At 43.3% G+C, this 13,967-nt stretch overlaps 1 protein-coding gene across 7 annotated transcripts in view; it reads left to right on the top strand.

The window, feature by feature from the left end:
• Positions 1-13,396, top strand: part of CNOT4 (CCR4-NOT transcription complex subunit 4) — a 114,187-nt gene extending 100,791 nt beyond the window's left edge. For 4 of the 7 annotated variants that reach the window (XM_075343816.1, XM_075343813.1, XM_075343815.1 and 1 more), the window contains 2 exons: positions 8,734-8,946; positions 11,609-13,396. In XM_075343816.1, coding sequence (XP_075199931.1) covers positions 8,734-8,946; positions 11,609-11,913 — 518 coding nt within the window. In that variant the 3' untranslated portion in view covers positions 11,914-13,396. The remainder of the gene's footprint in view (positions 1-8,733; positions 8,947-11,608) is intronic. The other 3 variants (XM_075343818.1, XM_075343817.1, XM_075343814.1) reach the window with 1 other exon arrangement.
• The last annotated feature ends 571 nt before the right edge of the window (positions 13,397-13,967 follow it).

Raw genomic sequence — 13,967 nt, 5'->3', positions numbered from 1 at the left:
ATAGGACGCCGGCAGCCATTCCTACATGCAGTCTGGCTGGAGAACGGACACAGGCTCTGGGAGACCCAGACAAGGGATTTCTGGCGACCACACACTCGCGTTAAGCGGGCGGTAAGCAGCACTTGTAGTGCTGGCCCCACTAGTGCCACAGTGTTATTTTGGTGTACCTTTTTTCTCTATACCATATATATATGTATATATATATTGCACTGTAAGGTCGCTTCTTGGCTGTATACCCTATCTTGCTCTGAGGAGACGACAACATGTCATCCGCAAAACGCAAGGGTGCCAAGACACAGGCTGTAAGCGCTGCTTGTGCCGCTTGTGGGGCTGATCTACCGGCAGGTTACAATGACCCCCATTGTGTGCAATGTTCGGTCCCTGTGCCACTTCGTCAGCCGGAGTCTATGGTGGTAGTGGCCCAGGCAGAGTCGCCGGTGAACCCTGTCCCGGTGACGGGGACAGAGTTTCCAGTTTTTGCTGACAAGATGTCTGTCACTATGACAAAGATACTAGAGACCTTGCAGGCCAGGCCAGTTACTCAGACCATGGACACTGCTGCGGCAACGTTCCCCGGTCCCCCTCAGTTGGAGTTAATCCGTGATTCAAGGGGGTCCCAGGCATCTCAGCCTGACGGCTCTGATTCAGATGACAGTCCCAGGCAGCCTAAGCGTGCTCGCTGGGAGAGACCCTCCACGTCATCACGCGGATCAGGGTCTCAGCGAGAAGAGTCTCTACATGATGAGACAGAGGAGGGTGATCAGGAGTCTAATCCTGAAACCGCTCTCAATCTGGATACTCCTGATGGTGACGCCATGGTAAATGACCTTATAGCGGCCATCAATAGTCTATTGGAAATTTCTCCCCCAGCCCCTTCTGCAGAGGAGGCAGCTGCACGGCAGGAGAAGTTCCATTTCAGGTATCCCAAGCGTAAACTGAGTACTTTTCTGGACCACGCTGACTTCAGAGAATCAGTCCAGAAACACCATGCTTACCCAGACAAGCGTTTCTCCAAACGTCTTAAGGATACACGTTATCCCTTTCCCCCTGACGTGGTCAAACGCTGGACCCAGTGTCCAAAGGTGGACCCCCCAATCTCCAGGCTTGCGGCTAGATCCATAGTTGCAGTGGAGGATGGGGCTTCACTTAAAGATGCCAATGACAGGCAGATGGACCTTTGGTTAAAGTCTGTCTATGAAGCTATCGGCGCGTCGTTTGCTCCAGCATTCGCGGCCGTGTGGGCACTCCAAGCTATTTCAGCTGGTCTGGCACAGGTGGACTCTATCATACGTCCAGCAGTGCCGCGAGTAGCGTCCCTAACCTCGCAAATGTCTGCGTTTGCGACTTACGCTATCAACGCTGTCCTGGACTCTACAAGCCGTACCTCAATGGCGTCTGCCAACTCTGTGGTTTTGCGCAGAGCCTTGTGGTTAAAGGAATGGAAAGCGGATTCTGCTTCCAAAAAATGTTTAACCAGCTTGCCACTATCTGTAGACAGACTGTTTGGTGAGCAATTGGCTGAAATCATTAAGCAATCCAAGGGTAAAGACTCCTCCTTACCCCAGCCCAGATCAAGCAAACCTCAACAGAGGAAGTGGCAGTCGAGGTTTCGGTCCTTTCGAGGCTCCGGCAAGACCCAATTCTCCTCGTCCAAAGGGACTCAGAAGGAGCAAAGGAGCTCAGATTCCTGGCGGGCTCACTCACGCCCCAAGAAAGCAACCGGAGGAACCGCTTCCAAGGCGGCTGCCTCATGACTTTCGGCCTCATCCCTCCGCATCCTCGGTCGGTGGCAGGCTCTCCCGCTTTTGCGACATTTGGCTGCCACAGGTCAAAGACCGGTGGGTAACAGACATTTTGTCTCACGGGTACAGGATAGAGTTCAGTTCTCGTCCTCCGCCTCGGTTCTTCAGAACCTCCCCACATCCCGACCGAGCAGATGCCCTTCTGCAGGCGGTGTGCTCACTAAAAGCAGAAGGAGTGGTGATCCCTGTTCCTCAGCAGGAACAAGGGCAAGGTTTTTACTCCAATCTCTTTGTGGTTCCAAAAAAGGACGGCTCGTTTCGTCCTGTTCTGGACCTAAAGCTGCTCAACAAGCATGTGAACGCCAGGCGGTTCCGGATGGAATCCCTCCGCTCCGTCATTGCCTCAATGTCTCAAGGAGATTTCCTGGCATCTATAGACACCAAAGATGCTTATCTCCACGTGCCGATTGCTACAGAGCACCAACGTTTTCTACGTTTCGTGATAGGAGACGACCATCTCCAGTTCGTAGCTCTGCCATTTGGTCTGGCGACAGCCCCACGGGTTTTCACCAAGGTCATGGCGGCAGTGGTAGCAGTCTTGCATTCTCAGGGACATTCCGTGATCCCTTATTTAGACGATCTACTTGTCAAAGCACCCTCTCAAGAGGCATGCCAACACAGCCTGAATGTTGCGCTGGAGACTCTCCAGACTTTCGGGTGGATCATCAACTTTTCAAAGTCAAACCTGGCACCGACTCGATCACTAACGTATCTTGGCATGGAGTTTCATACTCTCTCAGCGATAGTGAAGCTTCCGCTGAACAAGCAGCGGTCACTACAGACAGGGGTGCAGTCTCTCCTTCAGGGTCAGTCGCACCCCTTAAGGCGCCTCATGCACTTCCTAGGGAAGATGGTGGCAGCAATGGAGGCAGTCCCGTTTGCGCAGTTTCATCTGCGCCCACTTCAATGGGACATTCTCCGCCAATGGGACGGGAAGACAACTTCCCTAGACAGGAAAGTCTCCCTTTCTCAGACGGCCAAGGACTCTCTGCATTGGTGGCTTCTTCCCACCTCATTATCACAGGGAAGATCATTCCTGCCCCCATCCTGGGCAGTGGTCACGACAGACGCGAGTCTGTCAGGGTGGGGAGCAGTTTTTCTCCACCACAGGGCTCAAGGGACGTGGACTCAGCAGGAGTCCACCCTTCAGATCAATGTTCTGGAAATCAGGGCAGTGTATCTTGCCCTATTAGCCTTCCAGCAGTGGCTGGAAGGAAAGCAGATCCGAATTCAGTCGGACAATTCCACAGCGGTGTCATACATCAACCACCAAGGAGGGACACGCAGTCGGCAAGCCTTCCAGGAAGTCAGGCGGATTCTGATGTGGGTGGAGGAAAGAGCATCCACCATATCAGCAGTTCACATCCCGGGCGTAGAAAACTGGGAAGCAGACTTCCTCAGTCGCCAGGGCATGGACGCAGGGGAATGGTCCCTTCACCCGGACGTGTTTCAGGAAATCTGCCGCCGCTGGGGGGTGCCGGACGTCGACCTAATGGCGTCTCGGCACAACAACAAGATCCCGACCTTCATAGCGCGGTCTCGCGATCAAAGAGCTCTGGCGGCAGACGCCTTAGTGCAAGATTGGTCGCAGTTCCGGCTCCCTTATGTGTTCCCACCTCTGGCACTCTTGCCCAGAGTGTTACGCAAGATCAGATCCGATTGCGGCCGCGTCATACTCGTCGCCCCAGACTGGCCGAGGAGGTCGTGGTACCCGGATCTGTGGCATCTCACGGTCGGCCAACCGTGGGCACTACCAGACCGTCCAGACTTACTGTCCCAAGGGCCGTTTTTCCATCGGAATTCTGCGGCCCTGAACCTGACTGTGTGGCCATTGAGTCCTGGATCCTAGCGTCTTCAGGATTACCCCAAGGGGTCGTGGCCACCATGAGACAGGCTAGGAAGTCCACTTCTGCTAAGATCTACCACAGAACGTGGAAGATTTTCTTATCCTGGTGCTCTGCACAAGGAGTATCCCCCTGGCCATTCGCGTTACCTGTCGTTCTTTCCTTCCTGCAATCTGGGTTGGAAAAGGGCTTGTCGCTCGGCTCCCTTAAAGGGCAAGTCTCGGCACTATCCGTGTTTTTTCAGAAGCGTCTAGCACGACTTTCTCAGGTGCGCACGTTCCTGCAGGGGGTTTCTCATATCGTACCTCCGTACAGGCGGCCGTTAGATCCGTGGGATCTAAACAAGGTCCTTGTTGCTCTCCAGAAGCCGCCCTTCGAGCCTCTGAGGGATGTGTCACTTTCTCGACTCTCACAGAAAGTGGCCTTTCTGGTAGCGGTCACGTCTCTTCGGAGAGTGTCTGAACTAGCAGCGCTGTCATCCAAAGCTCCTTTCCTGGTGTTCCACCAGGACAAGGTAGTGCTGCGCCCCATTCAGGAGTTTCTCCCTAAGGTGGTATCCTCTTTTCATCTTAATCAGGATATCTCCTTGCCTTCCTTTTATCCGCATGCAGTTCATCGGTATGAAAAGGATTTACATTTGTTGGATCTGGTGAGAGCACTCAGAATCTACATTTCCCGCACGGCGCCCCTGCGCCGCTCGGATGCACTCTTTGTCCTTGTCGCTGGTAAGCGCAAAGGGTCGCAGGCTTCCAAAGCCACCCTGGCTCTATGGATCAAAGAACCAATTCTTGAAGCCTACCGTTCTGCTGGGCTTCCGGTTCCATCAGGGCTGAAGGCCCATTCTACCAGAGCCGTGGGTGCGTCCTGGGCATTACGACACCAGGCTACGGCTCAACAGGTGTGCCAGGCAGCTACCTGGTCGAGTCTGCACACTTTCACTAAACATTATCAGGTGCATACCTATGCTTCGGCGGACGCCAGCCTAGGTAGAAGAGTCCTGCAGGCGGCAGTTGCCTCCCCGTAGGGGAGGGCTGTCTTTGCAGCTCTAACATGAGGTATTTCTTTACCCACCCAGGGACAGCTTTTGGACGTCCCAATCGTCTGGGTCTCCCAATGGAGCGCCGAAGAAGAAGGGAATTTTGTTACTTACCGTAAATTCCTTTTCTTCTAGCTCCTATTGGGAGACCCAGCACCCGCCCTGTTGTCCTTCGGGATTTTTGGTTGTTTTTCGGGTACACATGTTGTTCATGTTGAATGGTTTTCAGTTCTCCGATGTTACTTCGGAGTGAATTTGTTTAAACCAGTTATTGGCTTTCCTCCTTCTTGCTTTTGCACTAAAACTGGTGAGCCAGTGATCCCACTGGGGGTGTATAGCCAGAAGGGGAGGGGCCTTACACTTTTTAGTGTAATGCTTTGTGTGGCCTCCGGAGGCAGTGCTATACACCCAATCGTCTGGGTCTCCCAATAGGAGCTAGAAGAAAAGGAATTTACGGTAAGTAACAAAATTCCCTTCATTTTGGTTTTTATCTGAATATTGATTTTTTTTTTTTATATATATTATATCATGAAATTCTTCCCCCACCTCTACCCTGTTCCCTGCCATTCTCTTCACCCAAAAAATATAGGGACTAAGCATTTGCGTAATGTTTGTGTGCTGAAGGTGAATTACAGAGAAAACCCTTGGGGTCGGGCTCCGGACATTGAGAATGAATTTAGGAATAAATGTGGAGTATGCTTCTCTCTAAAAACACAATTATCTAGTCCAGAATTTTTTTTTATTTTTATTGTGTTGCAACTTAAAAAAAAAAAAAGCCAGAATTTGCTAAATCTGATCACACCTAAAGGTGTGCAAAAATATATTTTGTGGGCTCATCTATAAATTGTATTTTTCAATATGATGGGGTAACTAATGTATTTCTTTAAGCTTTTTTTTTTTTCCTTTTTTTTTTTTTTCTGGTGGTTTTAACCTAATCGAACCAACCTTCGGAAAAAAATGTTATGTTATCTATGTAATTTTTATAATACAGAGGATCTTTCACCAAATTTTTCATATTGAGCTGGACACACGATGTAATAGTGACTGCAGATGGGAATAAAACTTGTTTTTTTTTTATTTTTCCATTTCGTCTCTCCATTGCAAAGATATTAGCAATCAAAGTATTGACACATATTGAGTTTGGGTTTTTCTTAAGTCAAGCGGATGTTTAGTTTTTCACTGAGGGCGTGTACTTTTTTAAACCCTGTATAATGTTGACCAATCATAAGCAGGCAAAAATACATTGGAGAAAAAGAGCACGCCCCAACCATAGCTTAGGTTTCCCAGTGTGTGAAATGTAAAGATATAGCTCTGATCTCCTTGTCTAACCTCCTGCATGATTAGACAGTGCTAGGTATAGGACAGATTTTCTTTTCGTTTCGCCTTTCCATTGCGTAGTTAGTTGCAATCAATGTATTGACACATAATGAGTTTTTTGTTTTAAGTCAAGCGGGTCTTTAGTTTTCCACTGAGGTTGTGTACTACCACTACAACTACCACTACCACTACCACTACCACTACAACTACCACTACAACTACCACTACAACTACCACTACAACTACCACTACAACTACCACTACAACTACCACTACTATTACTACTACTCTGGACAGGTGAGTGGACTTAGTTTAGATGTAGGAAAACCAAAGTTGTACTACCATTCCCCCCTCCTTTTCTAAAAAGACAGGAATCTTCTCTGCCCTATAACAGGCACTGTATAATTATGCAGAAGGTTAAACTGCCTCGCTGTTAAACTGAGCCTTTTCTGACAGTGCACTGGACAAGTGAGCTGACTTAGTTTTGCTGTAGGCAAACCAATGTTGTACTACCATTCCCCCTCCTTATGTGAAAAGCAGGAACCATCACTGCCCAATACCTAGCACAGTCTAATCATGGAGGAGGTTAGACCTCCTTGCTGTTCAATAAGCCTTTTCTGACGATGTACTGAATTTTGGTTTTTCAACAGCTAATTTAAGTTGTACTACCATTCTCTCTATCTATCTGAAAGGCAGGAACCATCTCTGCCCTATACCCAGCACTGTCTAATCATGCAGGAGGTTAGACCAGGAGATCAGAGCTGTATCTTTACATTTCACTGGGAAACCTAATCTATGGTGGAAGACGTTCTTTCTCCAGTATGTCTCTACCTGCTTATGATACTGGGTATCAGGCAGAGATGACTCCTGCCTTTCTGATAAGGAGGGAGAATGGTATTCCAACTTAGTTTAGCTGTAGGAAACCCAAAGTCAGCTCACCTGTCCAATGCTTTATCAAAAAAGGCTCAAAGTTTAACAGCAAGTAGGTTTACCCTCCTGCATGATTAGACAGTGCTGGTTATAGGACAGAGATCGATAGAAAAATCAAGGTGAATCAGCACAGTGGGACAGAGTAAAGCATAGAGGAAACTACATTAAAGGTAACGCATTTCTGACCTTAGATTAGTCACATTGCAAACCCTTCTATCCGCCCTACTGTACTGCTATTTCTCCCTCACCGCCTGTCCAGAGGCAAGAGCTCAAAATGTAAGCTCGGGATGAACAATACTTTTGATCCCCAAAAAGATAAGAGGCAATTAAGAAACAAGGTAGGACACAGGGGACCCAAAGGTATACATCATGAAACAACATATGGTCAACCCTCAAAAAGCAATATGAAAGACTAGGAGAACCAGGAGGGAATAAATAACCAATATCACAGGTTTGAAAGAATTATTTCAAACAGGATCAGCTCAAAATACAATAATATGATCTTTATTAAATACAAAAGATATAAATTTAAAATACATAAGAGGTAATCCAAGGTGATTTTGGTAAAGACAGGTAGCTAGATAAAAATCCAGAGCAAAAGCAGTTAGGTCTGAACCATCACCATGGGAGGTAAAAGCAAAGCCAACCCAGGCATGTGATAATTAAAGTTAAAGTCCTAGTGGAAATACACATGCCAGGTATTAGGAGGAGCATAGCTACTTACCCATGGTGAAGCCTAGTCAGACCAAAAGCCCCCGCACTCCAACGCGTTTCGTGGTCTTCCTCAGGGGTCGGCTTTGCTTTTACCTCCCATGGTGATGGTTCAGACCTAACTGCTTTTGCTCTGGATTATTAGCTATCTACCTGTCTTTACCTAAATCTGTAACCTTGGATTACCTCTTATGTATTTAAAATTTATATCTTTTTGTATTTTTAATAAAGATCATATTATTGTATTTTGAGCTGATCCTGTTTGAATTAATTCTTTCAAACCTGTGATATTGGTTATTTATTCCCTCCTGGTTCCCCTAGCCTTTCAAAGATAACAGGCATTAGCGGCAGTACAGCAGAGCTGAAGGGTTTGCAGTGTGACACAGCTAAACCTTTCTATTACATAGACCTTTTCTGTATCCAGAACTGTCTACTCGTGCAGGAGGGTAGACCAGGAGATCAGAGCTGTATCCTTTCTCCAGTGTGATGCTGTCTGCTTATGATTGGATAACTCATACAGGGCGAAGAAGTACAAACCCCCAGTGTAACGCCTAACGCCACCTTCTTGGACTTAACCCTTTCTCAACTCATTATGTGCCAATACTTTGCTAAAATCTCTGCAAGAGAGAGGCAAAATTAACGAAGGGGGGAAAAAAACCCTTTTATTCCACTCTACAACCACTATTAATTTGTGTCCAGTTCCACGTGAAGAATTTTGTTAAAGCTCCCTCTTTAATCATAAAGTATTTTTTTTTTCTTATTGTCTGATGAATTATGAATAAACTCTAAAAATTCTATATATATATTTTGCACATAATCACACTAAAATTAATGTTATTTTATAAATCAGCAATTTTGATTTTCATTTATATATTTAGATATTTTTATGCAGCAAGTTGAAGCCGTTTGAGTTCCCCTTTATTTAAAATAAAAAAAAGAATTGGATTTAAAAATCAGAAATTAAATTAAACAAATAAAAACATAAATTTACTTAACCCTTAAGAAGAAAATTCTAACAACAATTTTTTTTTTTTTTATATTTTTGTTTTTTATTATTTTTTTTATTTTTTTTTCTTTTGAATAAATCTCCCAGACCACAGCAATTCAATAGAGGGTATAAATGTGAAGGAATGGCAGGACGGGCTAAGGGCGCTTCTGCCCAACATAAACATCAACTTTGGTGGGCTGCAAAATGCTTCTTCCCCTTCAAACGCCACCCACAGTGCACCAACGTCCAACCATGCCACACCTAACAGCCTGAACTGGGACTGCCCGAGCAGCTGGATGGATCCCGCCATTATCACAGGTAACCGTTTCTTCCTCCTTCATTGACATCTCATCCAAAATGCCCAGGCCGAGGACACAGCGGCCACATAATACGACATCTGCGACCCCCTTAATATGTTGTTTTCAGCAGCGAGCAGAAGAATGCTCTGGGTTTGGAGCAAAAGATGCCATTTATTTTTTTTATTTTTTTTTTTATTTTTTGCTTAAAAATGTAGAAATTTTTAAAGGGAAAAAAAAGCAATTAAAAAAAAAAAAAAAGTGGGGTGTGGGCAAAATTGAACTCTCAAACCATACTCCACATTTGTTCGGTAGAATGAAAGGCTTGTATGTTTATATTACTTTTTATTTTAAATTTTTTTTTATATTTTTTTTTTTAGTATTGTTTAAATTGAATTGGTAAAAATTTTAAAAAAATTGTCAATTACATCATTCCGCTTTCTGGTTTCCAGTAACACTTTGTATTACAATTTCTCCCCATTTTCAAGACTTCTGCTTGCCGTCAGTGAATTGTAACTCTCGTTTCCATTCGTAGGCAGCTAACCTATAGAGCGTTGTCTAGACTGGATAAGGTCTCCGTTTTGCTCTGCGTCACTCCATTTCGGACATATTCACATTGATTTCTTCCGGAGCGCACTATGTGAAATCTGTGGGCGTGTCCTTTCACACCTCTTTCCCAGACACGGCCAATCACAGCTTAGCAGCTGATGTAGCAGTTACCAGTGATTGGCAGCATATGGGATAGAGGGGTAAAAGTGCACGCCCCTAGAGAAGACTGAAGAAATAACAGTGCTCTGTGAACTGCCAGTTTAATACTAAGTTATTGGTCTTGGCTCACACAGCATTGTCTAATCTGAACAGTTTTACATATAAAACAAGTGTTCATTCACTGAAAGCAAACAGATTGAGGATGGCAAGGAATTGGAATACAAGGTATTTTCTAACATTGTAGAACTTTTTATTTATACAATAATTTAAAGGGGTTGTCTGGGATTTTTCAAAAAAGGAAGAAAATAGTATAAAATTGCTTAAAACAACAAAAAACAATGTGTATTGAAGAACCCGCCGGTTTTTGTGATTGCATCATGTGGCCGATGTAACCAATCACTCGCCTTTGTCATGATGAAAGTTAGCTTGAACAATTTGTTTCTTGCCCTTTCCGCTCAGCTAATTTTTCTTTCCCCAAGCCCAATTTTGAAATATCACAGACCACCCCTTTTAAAGAGCATTTATCACAAAAACAATCACTGAGCTCCCCTGATTCTGGTGTTTTTTTCCGTTTTGCTCTGCGTCGCTCCATTGCTGAGATATTCACATTTTGTTTCTTCTGGAGTGCGCTATGTGAAATCTCTGCTTGCAGATCAACGGAGGCGTTTCTTCAGTCTTCTCTGGGTGCGTGCACTTTCCCACCTCTTTCCCAGATCCTACCTATCACAAGCAACTGCTTGATCAGCGGCTGAGCTATGTTTGGCCAGTCTGGTAGGGAGGCGTGAAAGACAACAACCCCAGGGAAGAATGAGGAAATGCACAGCTGGACTACAAGGAGAGATTTCACATACTGCGCTCCAGAAGAAACAAACGTGAATATCTCCACAATGGAGCGACGCAGAGCAAAACGGAAAAAAACGTCAGAATCAGTGGAGCTCAGAGAATTTTTGTTTTTAAGCAAGCGAGATATCCTATTTTTGGTTTCATATACCTAAAACTTTCGGGATAAAGGTGCAGGGATTAAATGCATTGTAGAATTTTATTTACTCAACTTTTGATTTCTATGACTTTAAAGCATTGTGTAATATTTTGGCGCCATAAAAAGTTTATTCCACAAGTGACATTTGCTTTTCTTAGCATTTTAGAGAAGATTGCAGTTTGTTTTTTGGGAACGAGGGAATGTGTAAATCTCAGATAAGAAGCTAATATTTGCTGTCGTCCTGCATATAGAACATAAATATAGAAAGGTTTCATTTTTGGTGCCTGCGGTCACGTGTGTGTGTGTGTGTGTGTGTGTGTGTGTGTGTGTGTGTGTTTGTGTCTCCAGAGGAAGAAGGCGGCTTTAGGCCATTCACCTGACATTAAATATGTCATGGAAATTTTGTGTGTATGTATGCATATAATATACTGTATATATGGTATATATTTTTCCAAAATTTATTATCATTGTATTATTTTTATTTGCTAATTTTTATGTATATATTTTATTGTTTTATTATTCTATTTGGTTATTTTTGTTTTATCATTTTATTATTTTATTGGTTTTATGCTTTATTATTTTATTAGTTTAGTTTTATTTTATTTGGTTGTTTTTGTTTTATATTTTATTTTTTTGTTTTTATGCTTAGTTTATTTTTATGGTTATTTTCGTTTTATCATTTTATTGATTATTTTTATGCTTTTTTTTTAATGGGTTATTTTAGTTTTATTTTATAATTGTATTGGTTATTTTTTTTAATTTTTTCATTTGGTTATTTTTGTTTTATAATTAAGTGTTTTATGATTTTTTTAAAAAAATATATTTTTTATCTTTTTTTATTTTCATTTTATTGTTTAATTTATTATTGTTTTTATTTTATTTTTTTACAAAAATAAAATCTAAAAAAAAAAATAATTTTGTTTTTTAGTAAACTCTCCAAAACATTAAATTTTTTACATTTTATCTTTTTTTTTTTCTTTTTTTTTTTCCCATCTAGGTATCCCATCATCCACCGGAAATGGTTTAGAGCCTCTGCAAGATGACAATCCACCACACTGGTTAAAATCACTACAAGCCCTGACAGAGATGGACGGCCCCAGCAGCTCTATACCTCCCCACCACCCCCATAACAATCTCTTCAGCACACAGATCCCCCTACACAGAGCAAATTGGAGCCCCTACCCTCCCCCGACAAACCCCGCCAGTTTCCACTCCCCTCCCCCAGGCTTTCAGACCGCCTTCAGACCCCCAACCAAAACGCCCACAGATCTACTACAGAGCTCAGCCCTGGACCGCCATTGAAAATTTAAAAGGACACTTTAGAAATTTTGGGAAATTCTTCCCCCTCCCCAATGTCCAAAAAATCTCAGATCCTCAGCGTTTCCTTCTCATACAGTCCTTCTCTGGAATTCTCAAGAATATTGGTTTCCGAAAATTAACAGCCGACGATCCGATATTTCGCCATTCGCTGCAGATCATTTTATAAAGTGACTCGTTTATTCACATTTCGATCGCACCAACGAGTTTCCTGAACCACGCAAAAAAAAAAAGAGAGAAATAAAGGGAAAAAACAAACAACAACAAAAAATAAACTAAGACATAAATACAAAAAAATAATTATTTTTTATTTTTTTATGCAAGTCCAGGCCTGCTGCATGACATTTAATTCTTAGGAAAATACAAAATAAAGCTTTAATATAAAAAAAGTGATTTTTTTTTTTTTTTTTTTTTTAAATTAACTCCAAGATCTCGGCTAGAATAATCGTAAAATTAGGGAGGATAGAAACCTGATCCGTAATAATGGGGAGAACGGAAAAGCACTACGACATTTTTTTTTTTCAGGACCAAAGGGGGCTTGAGTAACATTAATACATATTTTAAAGCCCCTACGGCGTTTGAAAGGGTTAAGGAAAAATTAACAAATTTGGCAACTTTCGATAAATCGTTGCAAATAATTTTAATTTTTTTTATTTTTTTTTTTTTGCGCTTTTTTTTGTAACATTTGCCATTTTTATACCGGTGCTTTCCCGGGTACGAGCAGCAGCAGGCTGGAATAATTAGGCAGGCTTTTGCGAAGTAGTGTATAAAGAAGAAGAAAAAAAAATGCCATTTTTAGCTTACCTAATAAAAACAAAATCAGCGATGGCTTTTTTTTTTTTATAATTTTTTGTTTTTTGGAGCATTCTCTCTTTATCAGTGCAAAGTTGATGATTTTGATTCTACGTTGATATTTTGGAGATCTGTGAAGGTGTCGGTGTAATCGCTTCCTGCTGTCGAGTCACTCTTGGTCGTCTCGGGGGGTAAAAATGGAAAAAAAATCTCCCGAAAAATCTGAAAAAAATCCAATCATTATATATATATATATATATATATATATATATATATATATATATATATATATATATATATATATATATATATATATATGCTGCTTCCCTGGAACTTGTGTTTCTTTTGCACATACGTGGATTTTACGCCTTCTCAAGTCGCTACCTGATTCGGAAAAGGAGGCCATTTTTTTCCCCCCAACTGTTCAGTTTTTTGTTGTTTTTCCAGGCGTTACAACAAACAAGTCTACTGAAATGTTATAACTTTTTCTGGCATTATTTTTATTATTCGCAGTATTGAGAATTAAAGGAGAAGCCTACGAGAGGGGAGGGGGAGACCAAACATATGATGATTTAAAACCTGGTTATAACCTGACGCTAAAACTAAACCGAGAAAATGTACCTCTGTCTACAGAATTAAAACTAAAATCTTAAATAAAACAGAAAACTTGATGATACATTATTGCTGGAATTCTTTTTCTTTTTGTGTATGAGCTGATTTTATAGGCATACTAGCTGTAGTACCCGGCGTTGCCCGGAATAGTAACTGTCTCTCTCTCCCTCTGTCTCTTTCCCTGCTCTCTCCCGCGCCCTTTCCCCACTCCGGCTCCCCTTTCCCACTCTCTCTCTCCGGCTCCCCTTTCCCACACTGGCTCTCTCCGGCTCCCCTTTCCCACACTGGCTCTCTCCGGCTCCCCTTTCCCACACTGGCTCTCTCCGGCTCCCCTTTCCCACACTGGCTCTCTCCGGCTCCCCTTTTCCACACTGGCTCTCTCCGGCTCCCCTTTCCCACACTGGCTCTCTCTCTGGCTCCCCTTTCCCACACTGGCTCTCTCTCTGGCTCCCCTTTCCCACACTGGCTCTCTCTGGCTCCCCTTTCCCACACGCGCTCTCTCTGGCTCCCCTTTCCCACACGCGCTCTCTCTGGCTCCCCTTTCCCACACGCGCTCTCTCTGGCTCCCCTTTCCCACACGCGCTCTCTCTGGCTCCCCTTTCCCACACGCGCTCTCTCTGGCTCCCCTTTCCCAC

Source organism: Anomaloglossus baeobatrachus, chromosome 4 (genome assembly GCF_048569485.1).
Source record: "Anomaloglossus baeobatrachus isolate aAnoBae1 chromosome 4, aAnoBae1.hap1, whole genome shotgun sequence".
Lineage (NCBI taxonomy): Eukaryota > Metazoa > Chordata > Amphibia > Anura > Aromobatidae > Anomaloglossus > Anomaloglossus baeobatrachus.
This window is presented reverse-complemented; position numbering and strand designations above follow the sequence as displayed.